Source organism: Salvelinus fontinalis, chromosome 19, assembly GCF_029448725.1.
Source record: "Salvelinus fontinalis isolate EN_2023a chromosome 19, ASM2944872v1, whole genome shotgun sequence".
Taxonomy (NCBI): domain Eukaryota; kingdom Metazoa; phylum Chordata; class Actinopteri; order Salmoniformes; family Salmonidae; genus Salvelinus; species Salvelinus fontinalis.
This window is the reverse complement of record NC_074683.1, coordinates 28,038,844-28,053,849: the sequence shown is the minus strand read 5'-3', so window position 1 is coordinate 28,053,849 and position 15,006 is coordinate 28,038,844. Positions and strand designations below refer to the sequence as shown.

At 42.3% G+C, this 15,006-nt stretch overlaps 1 protein-coding gene across 3 annotated transcripts in view; it reads right to left on the bottom strand.

Moving 5' to 3' along the window:
• LOC129816570 (von Willebrand factor C domain-containing protein 2-like) overlaps positions 1–15,006 on the bottom strand; it is a 45,351-nt gene that overhangs the window by 8,087 nt on the left and 22,258 nt on the right. For all 3 annotated transcript variants that reach the window (XM_055871189.1, XM_055871191.1, XM_055871190.1), the window contains one exon: positions 11,475–11,604. In XM_055871189.1, the coding sequence (XP_055727164.1) occupies positions 11,475–11,604 (130 nt within the window). The remainder of the gene's footprint in view (positions 1–11,474; positions 11,605–15,006) is intronic.

The window sequence follows — 15,006 nt, the reverse complement described above, 5'->3', positions numbered from 1 at the left end:
GATTAAACACCTCCCTCTGTAACTGGATCCTGGACTTGGTGACGGTCCGTCCCCAGGTGATGAGAGTAGGTAACAACACATCTTCCATGCTGACCCTCAACATACAGTAGGGGCCCCTTAGTGGTGCGTGCTTAGTCCCCTCTTGTACTCCCTGTTCACCCACGACTGCGCGGCCATGCACGACTCCAACAAGATCATTAAGTTTGCTAATGACCCAACGGTGGTAGGACTGATCACCGACGATGATTAGACAGCCTACAGCAGGGGTGTCAAACTCATTCCACGGAGGGCCTAGTGTCTGCATGTTTTCTCTTTCAATTAACCCCTAGACAACCAGCTGAGGCGAGTTCCTTACTAATTAGTGACCTTAATTAATCAATTATGTACAAAAACCGCAGACACTTGGCCCTCCGTGGAACGAGTTTGACACCTGCCAGGTCAGAGACCAGTGTGGTACCAAGACAACAACCCCTCCCTCAACGTCAGTAAGACAAAGGAGCTGATTGTGGATTACAGGAAACGCGGGCCGAGCACGCCCCAATCCACATCGACAGGGCTGTTGTGTAACAGGTCGAGAGCTTCAAGTTCCTCTGTGTCCACATCACTAAGGAACTCATGGTTCACACATCAGCACGTCGTGAAAAGGGCACGACAACGCCTCTTCCCCCTCAGGAGGCTGAAAAGATTTGGCATGGGCCCTCAGATCCTCAAAAGGTTCTTCAGTTGCACCATTGAGAGCATCTTGACTGGCTGCATCACTGCTTGGTTATTTTTAAATTTTCTAAAAATGTTCCTCTCTGGATTGTTGGGAAGGGCCTGTAAGTAATCATTTCACTGTTAGTCTACACCTGTTGTTTATGAAGCATGTGACAAATAACATATGATTTATATTAAGAAAACAAGACGGAATGATTTTCTTGTGTTTATTTTATTTACGGACTGACAGGGGCCCATTCCAACACTAAGACATCATTTACAAACACAGTACTTGCGTTTAGTAAGTGCTTCAGATCAGAGGCATTAGGGATGACAACACGGTTGTAAGGTTCTGTATTTTTTTCTTAGTCAACCTTGTGTTCTGTTTCTTTGTGTTCTCGAAAGTAGCCCTGTCTTTCATTTTTGTTCATTGATTTCTCCTGTGTTAGTTACTCACCTGGTCTCATCAGCTCCTTATTTAGTTCAGTTCATTCTGTTTGTGTCTTTGTGAGGTATTGTTCATTTTGACTCTACTAAGCTTTTTCCTTGCTCGTTTGTGAGAACCAATTATAGCCTTCAGTCCTAGTTTTGATTCACCTGCCTGTTTGCTTTCCGGTGTATGACCATTGCCTGCCTGTGACCAGAATTCCTGCCTTCTAAGAAGGCAAAATACACACCTGCCGCGCTCTGCACATGAATCTACACCTTTTTCTCCCTGAGTATTCATTACAGCGGTATATTAATAGATGCTTGAATTGGACCATAATTTTGTCCTGCCTGAGCATTCGAAGTGTAACAGGGATTTTTGGTGTCAGGGAAAATGTATGGGAGTAAAAGTACATATTTTCTTTTGGATTGTAGTCAAAACTACACTGCTCAAAAAAATAAAGAGAACACTTAAACAACACAATGTAACTCCAAGTCAATCACACTTCTGTGAAATCAAACTGTCCATTTAGGAAGCAACACTGATTGACAATAAATTTTACATGCTGTTGTGTAAATGGAATAGACAAAAGGTGGAAATTATAGGCAATTAGCAAAGACACCCCCATTAAAAGGGTGGTTCTGCAGGTGGTGACCACAGACCACTTCTCAGTTCCTATGCTTCCTGGCTGATGTTTTGGTCACTTTTGAATGCTGGCGGTGCTTTCACTCTAGTGGTAGCATGAGACGGAGTCTACAACCCACACAAGTGGCTCAGGTAGAGCAGTTCATCCAGGATGGCACATCAATGCGAGCTGTGGCAAGAAGGTTTGCTGTGTCTGTCAGCGTAGTGTCCAGAGCATGGAGGCGCTACCAGGAGACAGGCCAGTACATCAGGAGACGTGGAGGTGGCCGTAGGAGGGCAACAACCCAGCAGCAGGACCGCTACCTCCGCCTTTGTGCAAGGAGGAGCACTGCCAGAGCCCTGCAAAATGACCTCCAGCAGGCCACAAATGTGCATGTGTCAGCTCAAACGGTCAGAAACAGACTCCATGAGGGTGGTATGAGGGCCCGACGTCCACAGGTGGGGGTTGTGCTTACAGCCCAACACCGTGCGGGACGTTTGGCATTTGCCAGAGAACACCAAGATTGGCAAATTCGCCACTGGCGACCTGTGCTCTTCACAGATGAAAGCAGGTTCACACGCACATGTGACAGACGTGACAGAGTCTGGAGACGTCGTGGAGAACGTTCTGCTGCCTGCAGCATCCTCCAGCATGACTGGTTTGGCGGTGGGTCAGTCATGGTGTGGGGTGGCATTTATTTTGGGGGCCGCACAGCTCCATGTGCTCGCCAGAGGTAGCCTGACTGCCATTAGGTACCGAGATGAGATCCTTAGACCCCTTGTGAGACCATATGCTGGTGCGGTTGGCCCTGGGTTCCTCCTAATGCAAGACAATGCTAGACCTCATGTGGCTGGAGTGTGTCAGCAGTTCCTGCAAGAGGAAGGCATTGATACTATGGACTGGCCCGCCCGTTCCCCAGACCTGAATCCAATTGAGCACATCTGGGACATCATGTCTCGCCCCATCCACCAATGCCACGTTGCACCACAGACTGTCCAGGAGTTGGTGGATACTTTAGTCCAGGTCTGGGAGGAGATCCCTCAGGAGACCATCCGCCACCTCATCAGGAGCATGCCCAGGCATTGTAGGGAGGTCATACAGGCACGTGGAGGCCACACACACTACTGAGCCTCATTTTGACTTGTTTTAAGGACATTACATCAAAGTTGGATCAGCCTGTAGTGTAGTTTTACACTTTAATTTTGAGTGTGACTCCAAATCCAGACCTCCATGGGTTGATAAATTTGATTTCCATTGATCATTTTTGTGTGATTTTGTTGTCAGCACATTCAACTATGTAAAGAAAAAAAGTATTTAATAAGAATATTTCATTCATTCAGATCTAGGATGTGTTATTTTACTGTTCCCTTTATTTTTTTGAGCAGTGTATATAGGGAATAGGGTGCCATTTCAGACGCACATTTAACTCACCCTTGTCTGTTTAACCTACATAGGGGAATATCATGTCAGCAATAATCATATGTAAAAACATCTCTAACTCTAGTAATAATAGACCACTAGCTACACCTCATAATAATAAGACACTGCCCACATCCCCACATGGGGAATATAACCCAGCAGAATCTAAAATATGCAATCTCTATCAGTTTTCTCTTTCTGATTTTGATTGCATTAAAATACCTTGTCTCAAGGCCTACTGTAAGCAGTCCTCAATGATCTGCAGTACTGTCTCTTACTCCTCTCCCTCAAGGTATACTACTCACTCCATCCAGGAGTTTAGTGTTTTAACAGACACCCAGGCATTTGGAAACACCCTTCAGCTGCTCTGGAACAAACTTCGGTTTCCGGATTTCTTGCTTAATAGCTGAGTGAACACACTAGACTTGGAAGTGTAGCAGTGCAAGACTGCTCTGAACCAAACCAGAACCCGTGTCTGCTGGACCAAACAGATCGAATGGCATCAAATATACTGTATAATATATCAAACACTATCTAGCCTAGCACTACCTCCTTCCGGCACCTTAGGCTACCCATACCCCTCTCTTGCGACACCTTAGGCTACCCATACCCCTCTCTTCCGGCACCTTAGGCTACCCATACCCCTCTCTTCCGGCACCTTAGGCTACCCATACCCCTCTCTTCCGGCACCTTAGGCTACCCATACCCCTCTCTTCCGGCACCTTAGGCTACCCATACCCCTCTCTTCCGGCACCTTAGGCTACCCATACCCCTCTCTTCCGGCACCTTAGGCTACCCATACCCCTCTCTTCCGGCACCTTAGGCTACCCATACCCCTCTCTTCCGGCACCTTAGGCTACCCATACCCCTCTCTTCCGTGCCCGGGTTGATTCTCCTCTCGTAGTCTACTAAGATATGATAAAAGCCCATCAATCAACCTATACCTCAATGGAGACATCGTGAGCGGCCTGATGCCAAGTCCTAATTCTCATTGATCCACCACCCACCTTCAGTACAGCTGGCACAAGTCATAGACAAACTGGGCAGAGGTTGATAAGAGAAGTGGGCATCAAGCAGCCCTGCCAAGTGTGGGTGTTTACGATGGGAAATGACACTTCTGAGTCACATCAGGAGAAAAGCACAAAATGAGTCCCAAATCGCACCCTATTCCCTTTGCAGTGCAGTACCTTTTCTCCCCAATTTCGATCTTGTCTCATCGCTGCAACTCCCCAACGGGCTCGGGAGGCGAAGGTCGAGTCATGCCTCCGAAACATGACCCGCCAAACCGCACTTCTTAACACCCGCCCACTGCACTGTAAAGAGAATACGGTGCCATTTGGGATGCAGTCACATGCAAGGACACAGTATCCACTGCCTGTCACCACTGCCTGTCACCACTGCCTGTCACTACTGCCTGTCACTGCAGAAGATGGAACAGACAAGGCTCTGAGACCTTGGGACATTGCTCCATTCAAAGCCAGTGCTTGTCTGTTAGTACTGTCAACAAGGATACATGTTACCTGTGTCTCTGTGTTGTCACATGACTGTCTATCAGGAATACAGTGACTGACAGGTCAGATGAAAAGGAATAGATAGACGCTGAAAAGACTAGTTCCCATGTGTATTTTCCCTGCAAAACTGTAAAAGAACTTTATGTAAGCTACATTTACTTGTGAATAATTTAAATGTATCTTACATAAAGTAAATTCATATTTAAATCAAATTCATGAGTTAATTTATATCCCTTTAGGATAGAGCTAGGTTGTTCAAGGCAAAACATAGCTACATTTGCATAGTCCTTAGGGATCCTCAGCTTAATTTGCCTCAGGAAACCTTGAAGAAAGCCCGATGAAGCCCTCTACAAGTCAGAGTACTTTAGTCAAAGTATGTGTGTCTGCTGATGCTATGTGAGTGTTCCATATGTCACCCAATGGGCCCTGCCATTTTTGTCATTTTATTAGTAATTTACTGTATTAATCAACAGTAGGATACTGTGTAAACTGAATATAGTAAATTACCGTAGGATGCACAGTAAAATACTGTACATTTATTTTACAGTACACCGTAATTTCAACAGTAAAACACTGTGAAATGCAGAGTAAAATTACGTAAATGTGTTTACTGTATTAATTATGGTGCATTTTGGGAAAATGGTGTGGGCGGGAAAAGAGTCTCTGACTCATTAACATATTTTAAGGTATGGCGTGTAAGAGACTATATTTGTTGCACCCGTAAGTAGGAATGCTGTACCTCCACAGAATACGGTAATATAAGCTACTCCAATGGTGCAACAGTCTATGGCTAAATCACCCCGAGTACATTCCTGGGCTGTGACATGGTCGGCCTTGGCCATGAGAGATATTGAATGGTTCACAATTGGCCCAGCACCGTCTGGGTTAAGGGAGGGTTTAGCTGGTGGGGCTTTACTTGGCTCATTGTGCTTGAATGACCCCTTGTGGGCTGGGTGCCTGATGGACTGATGATTGTTACATGTTATTAGAACAGATGCAATTTGGGGGGGGTAATTGTTTGATTTTGATTAATGTAAGATGGATTGATTATTGTTTAAATTGTTTATTATTTTGGGAATTTAACAAACTTTATTTGGAAATTCTAGCATGTATTGACTTTTGGAATAACCATTTAAATGAAACCTTTAATGGTTGAGTGACTAGCCATGTGCTTTTGTTCTGTTTCGCCTTGTAATCACTGTCAGTTTAGAAGCCTTTGTTAAGGCCTAAAGTGCAACTGATATAAAACACCTAGTATTTACATTTATGCTGTAATATGTAAATACATACAGCCAACCTGCTTGGTCTAATCCCTTGTAATTACAGTAAAATACTGTAGAAATAATTTTCTTACAGTTTAATAGTCACTTTTACTGTATTTTACTGTGTTTAATTTCTCTGGCATCAAGTTACCTTGAATATCTCAGTATTGTATTGGCACTATCCAGATATGGTCAGAGCAACACTACCATTCAAAAGTTTGGGATCACTTAGAAATATCCTTGTTTTTGAAAGGAAATCCATTTTTTTTGCTCATTAAAATAGCGTAAAATTTATCAGAAATACAGTGTATATATTGTTAATGTTGTAAATGACTATTGTAGCTGGAAAAGGCAGATTTTTTTATGGAATATCTACATAGGCGTACAGAGGCCCATTTATCAGCAACCATCACTCCTGTGGTCCAATGGCACGTTTTAAGTTTATCATTTTAAAAGGCTCATTGATCATTAGAAAAACCTTTTGAAATTATGTTAGCACAGCTGAAAACTGTGGTGCTGATTAAAGAAGCAATAAAACTGGCCTTCTTTAGACTAGTTGAGTATCTGGAGCATTGGCATTTGTGGGTTTGATTACAGGCTCAAAATGGCCAGAAACAAAGAATTTCCTTCTGAAACTTGTCCATCTATTCTTGTTCTGAAAATGAAAGCTATTCCATGCGAGAAATTGCCAAGAAACTGAAGATCTCATACAACGGTGTGTACTATTCCCTTCACAGAACAGCGCAAACTGGCTCTAACCAGAATAGAAAGAGGAGTGGGAGGCCCCGGTGCACAACTGAGCAAGAGGACAAGTACATTAGAGTGTCTAGTTTGAGAAACAGACGCCTCACAAGTCCTCAACTGGCAGCTTCATTAAATAGTACCCACAAAAACCAGTCTCATCGTCAACAGTGAAGAGGCAACTCCGGGATGCTGGCCTTCTAGTCAGAGTTGCAAAGAAAAAGCAATATCTCTCTCCAGTGTCTGTGTTCTTTTGCCCATCTTAATCTTTTATTTTTATTGGCCAGTCTGAGATATGGCTTTTTCTTTGCAACTCTGCCTAGAAGGCCAGCATCCTGAAGTTGCCTCTTCACTGTTGATGTTGAGACTGGGTTTTGCGGGTTTAATGCACTGACTGTAAGTTCCTAAAGACAAGAGCGCCAGCTAAATGACCAAAATCTAAGTGTAAATGTGTAAATGAAAACTTGCAAAGGACGCAGGGATAAAATGACGCCGCATGGGTAATTCTAATAATATACTGTAAATTTGGTATGATAAAATTGATTAACATAACATGGATTACATTACCTGTACTGTAAAATAAATTACAGTAACTTACTGGCCAAATGCTTTCAGTAAATTACTGTACATTTCACAGGAAACGTTTACAGTGTCGTCAAAAGTAATCCACCAGGGAATAGGGTGTCATTTGGGATGCATCCTATCTGCTCAATGCTTCCAGGCATGAAGCTCTGCCCATCATTTCAAAAGCAGGTGAAGTGAAAAAGCATTTCTCCTGCAGGTTGGAACAGACTACAGGAGTGAATCTATCCTCTATCCTCCCACAGACATACACTAGGAATGAGCATTACAGTAAACACTCCTCCTGCACACACACAATGCATGCACGCATGTGGGTGCGCACACATAAAATCAAAACGCACACATGCTCTCTCTCTCTCTCTCTCTCTCTCTCTCTCTCTCTCTCTCTCTCTCTCTCTCTCTCTCTCTCTCTCTCTCTCTCTCTCTCTCTCTCTCTCTCTCTCTCTCTCTCTCATCTCTCTCTCTCTCTCTCTCTCTAACAGAGATGCTTTGGTTCCCTATGGGGCTGGAGATGGCAGGCAGGCTCCCTGAAAGGCCACCACCACGAGGGTGTCACTGTATCCTGTCTGTGAGGATTAGTGCTTCCTCCAGCTGCAGGCCCAATGTGTGTGTGCGCGCGCGCCTGCGGGAGTGTCGGTCTGTGTGTACACGCATCTTCCTTGTACACCTTACAGCTCCAGTACCCTCTTTCAGAGAGCTTAGCCTATATAGAACAAACTGCGCTACAAACGAAGATACAGTCATTTTGGTCAACATAGGAATTTGATTGAAGTCTAAATTGGGACATTTATTTATTCTTTATTTCTTATATATACTGCTATGAGCCATATCCCAAGTGGATGCTCTTGTGTGGAATTCCTTTTCCTTAAGGATGCACTGAAATGTCCTTTCCAGTCTCTTGCATGTGAGAAGCCCTTCATTAGTTTGTTCTTCATTGTTTACGTGGGGCTAGTTTAATCAACTGTCAGTTTAGTCCCTTTTGCATTTCCCATTGAGAGAGTTAGCCTATACAACGGCAAAATCATCATCATGACATCTGACCAGCAAGACTATACCCTCATAGTGGCTATTTGGCTCGGGTAACAAAATGTCCTATCTGGATGCACTGTAATCAATGGGACAATCTAAGCTACAAGACAAATTCTTCAGTGTAAAATGTTTTATCTATTAACTTCTACTTCCTCCCAATCCCGGGTCCGGGAGCACCCCCATCAGTAAAAAAGCTGACTAGCATAGCCTAAATAGCGTCACAAGTAAATAGTAGCATCTAAATATCATTAAATCACAAGTCCAAGACACCAGATAAAAGATACACATCTTGTGAATCCAGCCATCATTTCTGATTTTTAAAATGTTTTACAGGGAAGACACAATATGTAAATCTATTAGCTAACCACGATAGCAAAAGACACAACTTTTTTTGTCCACCATTTTTTTCCTGCATAGGTAGCTATCACAATTTCGACCAAATAAAGATATAAATAGCCACTAACCAAGAAACAACTTCCTCAGATGACAGTCTAATAACATATTTATTGTATAGCATGTGCATATTTCAGGTATAAATCATAGTTTACCATTGCAGCCACCATCACAACTCTCACCAAAGCAACTAGAATAACTACAGAGACCATCGTGTATTATCTAATTACTCATCATAAAACATTTCTTAAAAATACACAGCGTACAGCAAATGAAAGACACAGATCTTGTGAATCCAGCCAATATTTCAGATTTTATAAGTGTTTTACAGTGAAAACACAATATAGCGTTATATTAGCTTACCACAATAGCAAACATCACAACAGCATTGATTCAAGCCAAGAATAGCGATAACGTATAAACCACCAACATATATTAATTTTTTCACTAACCTTCTCAGAATTCTTCAGATGACAGTCCTATAACATCATATTACACAATGCATATAGAGTTTGTTCGAAAATGTGCATATTTAGCGGCACAAATCGTGCTTATACAATGAGAATAGTGTCCAAAACCTCAAGCAATCTGGCCGGCGCCATCTTGGAGAGGCACCTATTCTAATCGAAAACTATTCATAAACTTGACTAAAAAATACAAGTTGGACAGCAAATGAAAGACAAGTTAGTTCTTAATGCAATCGCTGTGTTACATTTTTTAAATTAATGTTACTTCAGCATACAGCGTGCGCTAAAGCGAGACCGCACCGAAATTCATGGCGGAATTATTATTTGACATTTGTCAACATAAATACGAATTAACAACATAAAGATTACTTACTATTTGCCGAGCTTCCATCAGAATCTTGGGCAAGGTGTCCTTTCTCCAGAACAATCGTCTTTTGGTTGAAAGATGTCCTCTTCTCATGTGGAAATAGCAGCTAACGATAGCCACCCACTGGAGAGTTGTCCAACTCGTGAAAGCGCGTCACAAAGAAATCCAGGAAAATCGCAATAAACTGATATAAACTGCTATAAGTCGGTTTAAATTAACTACCTTATGATGTCTTTAACACCTATAACGAATAAAAACATGACCGGAGATATAGAACTGCTAAAACGAAAGTGTTTGTAGGACGCCATTGTGATGTCCCCTTGCGTCAGATGCCCCGTTGAAAAGAAGGCTACTTCCGTTCCATGATCATTTATAGTGGCCCAGATTGCGCAATCCACTCCATTCAAATTCTCCCTGCTTACTGACATCTAGAGGAAGGCGTATGCAGTGCATGTAGCCCGATGGCTTACATGGGGACTTATAAACTGGCCTCAGAACAGGGACCTCGATTTCTGAAATCTCACTCCCTGACAGGAAATGTGCTGCAGAATGAGTTCTGTTTCACTCAGAGAAATAATTCAAACGGTTTTAGAAACTAGAGAGTGTTTTCTATCCAATAGTAATAATAATATGCATATTGTACGAGCAAGAATTGAGTACGAGGCAGTTTAATTTGGGAACGTAAATATTACAAAGTCCCAACAACACTCCCTATTGAGATTAAACACTGAAAATGTTGAGTCTGTGGACCAATATATACACATGAACCATATTAAATGAACACAGGACTTAGTAGAGTTACCACCCATGACTGTATTTGTTAGTGACAGAGACAATGTTGTTGCATTCATCCATTTTCCATCATATGGTCTTCACCATGTGAGATCTTGAATGAATATGTTATAATTAAAACGTTTTATTATTTAACACAATACCATTAGTGATGGGGAAACGGAGCTTCCTGAAGCATTGATGTTTCCTAGCCAATTGCATCGGAAATAGGTTCATTACTTGAAGCTTTGATCAACACAGTGTACATTGGTGGCCCCTGCTGGTCAAAATAATCTAGAGTTGCCAAATTATTATAGACGACGTCCCACACCCCATATCGCGTTTGCAGTGAAGCCTTTTTGTTTCCTACCAACCCAATACCAAACCAATCAGGTGGTTGTTTGACAAAACAAAGCTTCAGACGTCATTGATCATGTGCTTCCGATAAAGTGATACAGACATAGACACACTGCTTCGAAGTACACTGCTTAGCAATTTCGACACATGCCTTGGAGCTCCTGTATCAAACGTAACATCACTAAATATCATACATATTTCATTAAGCCTTGTTTTGAGGGCCTAGTTTTACACAAATACATGGGCCTGAGACTCATACACATTTGCAGTGTTAATTCTGCTTAGTGTGTTGTATTTAAAGCAGTTGGTAGTGTCCTCATTAGCGCTCGGGCAAAACCCCCCAAAGTAACAATTTAATATACAGTAAAACATAAAAGATGCACGTCCTCAATTAAAGAGACTGAAGACTTGAATCATGAAAATATAGACGTAGAGAAAGAGATAATCTTTTGGTTGGTTTCGATGTGATAAAAGTGTAATTCTTTTGTAGTGGGTTTGTGTGTGTGGGGGTTGAGGTTCAAACAGTTACGTTTCAAGTTTATTTGTGTAAGAATGTGTAATGACTACTTTAGAAATGTAACTCTCCAGTGTGCTCACAATAAAAACACAAGATCAGCAAGAAATATACAAACACACTAACCTGGTTAACCAGACAAATAGCTGTCATTCTGTTTTGTGAAACAATGGTGAGCACAGCGTCAGTCTGGTTTACCAGGGTACATGTACACAACAACAGGCAAGGCAATCGTAAGGTTGATATACATAAAGTATTTCAGTAACACGTATGTGCGTGTGTGTCAGAAACACACGACAGTAAGTGCCCTTACCGTTTTTACAGATGGGACAGCACTGTTCTGGCTCGTAGACTGGGTTGACACACTCTGGGACAGCACAGTCAGAGACCACACAGTGCACCTCGTTATTTGGTTCACAGCGACACCACTCACAAGGCGAAGGCTGAAGGGAGAGAGGGAGAAAATGGAGAGAGAGAGGGGGGAGAAAGAGAGACAGAGAAGAGGGAAGGAGGGAGGGAGAAAGAGAGGCAGAGGGAGGGGGGAAGATTTTAATTGCATTTGAATACCAATCATATAACTATTGTAACAACATGGTGGCAAGATTACTGTTAATATCAAGTTATAAGCCTTGAAAAAAATACAAGGTTTATTTGACTGAACATTTAAAAGATCAACCCATGGTTGTGTGCAGACAGTAGGATGTCAGACAGTAGGATGTCAGACAGTAGGATGTCAGACAGTAGGATGTCAGACAGTAGGATGTCTGCACACTCTTAGAAAAAAAGGTTCCATAAGAGTTCTTTGGCTGTCCCCATAGGATAACCTGTTTTGGTTCCACGTAGAAACCTTTTGGGTTTGAGGTAGAACCCCATGTAGAAAGGGTTCTACATTGAATCCAAAAAGGTTATATCTGAAACCAAAGGGTTCTGCTATGGAGACAGCTGAAGAACCCTTTTAGGTTCTAGATAACACATTTTTTCTAAGTGTGTAGGGTTACTCTTTACAACACATTAGGAAATCCACTGAAACTCCACTTGTAAACTGACAACTATGATATGATCTAGCAATGTTCCTAAGCAACAGTGCTTAGCCTACTCAACCTTTGGGGCAATGCTGGAAATTGAATTGGAACACCTCAATCACGCCACATCAACCTGGGTATGTTTCCATTTGTCCCTCAACCTACTGAGATCCAACTGGTACCTAATGTCATGGGCAGGGCTCCTATTGGAAAAAAGTTACTGTATCTCCATGGGACTTAGAGTAAGTCCAAGGTAAAATAAAAGAGAAAAACGTCTGTCTGTAGCAAAAGGTAAATATTAAGCTCACGTAAAGAATATACTCGTGGGAGAACTCAACCCAATTGAAACAGAATGAACTCCAACAGTTGTTGTCATGCAATGTCTGCATAAGCAGAAACCTTTAGTTTACCCACTAACCACATTTCGATTATAGTTTGTACACTCTTAAAAAAAAGGGTACAAAAAGGGTTATTTGGCTGTCCCCATAGGAAGACACTTTTTGGAGAACCTTTTTTGGTTCCAGGTAGAACCCCCTGTGGAAAGGATTCTAAATGGAATCCAAAAGGATTCTACCTGGAACCAAAAGGGTTCAACCTGCAACCAAAAAGGATTATTCAAAGTGTTATCCTATGGGGACCGCCAAAGAACCCTTTAAGGCTCTAGATAGCATTTATTTTTCCAAAGAGTGTACTACATGCCTTTTGTAGTATAGAATGTATGCCATCATGTTGTAAGCGACAGTGAAAGCAATTCACTGGCTCTAGAGAACGACAAAACCACTATCTTTCATTTTCACATTCACCCACTGCAAAGCGTATCCTTTTAGCAATGTTAAAAGTCCCTGCAGCCCCAATGGCCTTTTCTCTGCCCCAACTTAACAGAGCGTGTGTACTAAATGTCACCCTATTTCCTATATAGTTTTCTACTTTTGACCAGAGGCATATGGGCCCCGGTCAGAAATAGTGCACTATAAAGGGAGTGGGGAGCCATTTGAGACAAAGCCAGAGAGATGTTGACTCATACATTTGGAGCGGTGCCTCCGACTGGCTGGCGGAGTGTGTGCGCGTGTGCGCGCGCGAGTGAGTGTGGGAGTCAATAGGGTGATGAGAGACAGAGGAGAAGCCTGAGCCCTCTCAGTAGCCAGGGTGTTTAAACTTTGTACGTAGGTAATTGCCAAACTGAGACTGTCCCACACACTAATGATCCCCTGTCTATGCCTTCAATAACACTGTTTGGCCTCAGAGCCAATGGCTCTTATCCATGGAAACGCTCCCTAATTGTACTGAGCTCAATGGTAAACAAGAACAAACAAGTTTGTGCCTGAGGGTGAAATGGCAATCTTTTCGACTGAAACTGCATGACTTTTACTATGAAACAGCACTGTTAGTGATACAGTTGAAGTCGGAAGTTTACATACACTTAGGTTGGAGTCATTAAAACTAGTTTTTCAACTACTCCACAAATGTCTTGTTAACAAACTATAGTTTTGGCGAGTTGGTTAGGACATCTTTGTGCATGACACAAGTAATTTTCCCAACAATTGTTTACAGAAAGATTATTTCACTAATAATTCACTGTATCACAATTCCAGTGGGTCAGAAGTTAACATACACTAAGTTGATTGTACCTTTAAAGAGCTTTGAAAATTCCGGAAAATAATGTCATGACGTTAGAAGCTTCTGATAGGCTAATTGACATAATTTGAGTCAATTGGAGGTGCACCTGTGGATGTATTTCAAGGCCTTCCTTCAAACTCAGTGCCTCTTTGCTTGACATCATGGGAAAATCAAAAGAAATTAGCCAAAACCTCAGAAAAACAATTGTAGACCTCCACAAGTCTGGTTCATCCTTGGGAGCAATTTCCAAAAGCCTGAAGGTACCACATTCATCTGTACAAGCAACAGTACACAAGTATAAGCACCATGGGACCACGCAGCCGTCATACCGCTCAGGAAGGAAACGCATTCTGTCTCCTAGAGATGGACATACTTTGGTGCGAAAAGTGCAAATCAATCCCAGAACAACAGCAAAGGACCTTGTGAAGATGCTGGAGGAAACGGGTACAAAAGTATCTATATCAACAGTAAAATGCGTCCTATATCGACATAACCTGAAAGGCTGCTCAGCAAGGAAGAAGCCACTGCTCCAAAACTGCCATAAAAAAGCCAGACTACGGTTTTCAACTGCACATGGGGACGAAGATCGTACTTTTTGGAGAAATGTGAAACAAAATATAACTGTTTGGCCATAATGACCATCGTTATGTTTGGAGGAAAAAGGGGTTGTCTTGCAAGCCGAAGAACACCATCCCAACCGTGAAGCACAGGGGTAGCAGGTAGCAGCATCATGTTGTGGGAGTGCTTTGCTGCAGGAGGGACTGGTGCACTTCACAAAATAGATGGCATTATGAGGAAGGAAAGTTATGTGGATATATTGAGGCAACATCTAAAGACATCAGTCAGGAAGTTAAAGCTTGGTCGCAAATGGGTCTTCCAAATGGACAATGACCCCAAGCATACTTCCAAAGTTGTGGTTAAATGGCTTAAGGACAACAAGGTTAAGTTAGAGTGGCCATCACAAAGCCCTGACCTCAACCCTGTAATTACACCAGCTCTGTCAGGAGGAATGGGCCAGAATTCACCCAACTTCTTGTGGGAAGCTTGTGGAAGGCTAACCGAAACGTTTGACCCAAGTTAACAATTTAAAGGCAATGCTACCAAATACTAATTGAGTATATGTAAACTTCTGACCCACTGGGAATGTGATGAAAGAAATAAAAGCTAAAATAAATAATTCTCTCTACTATTATTCTGACATTTCAT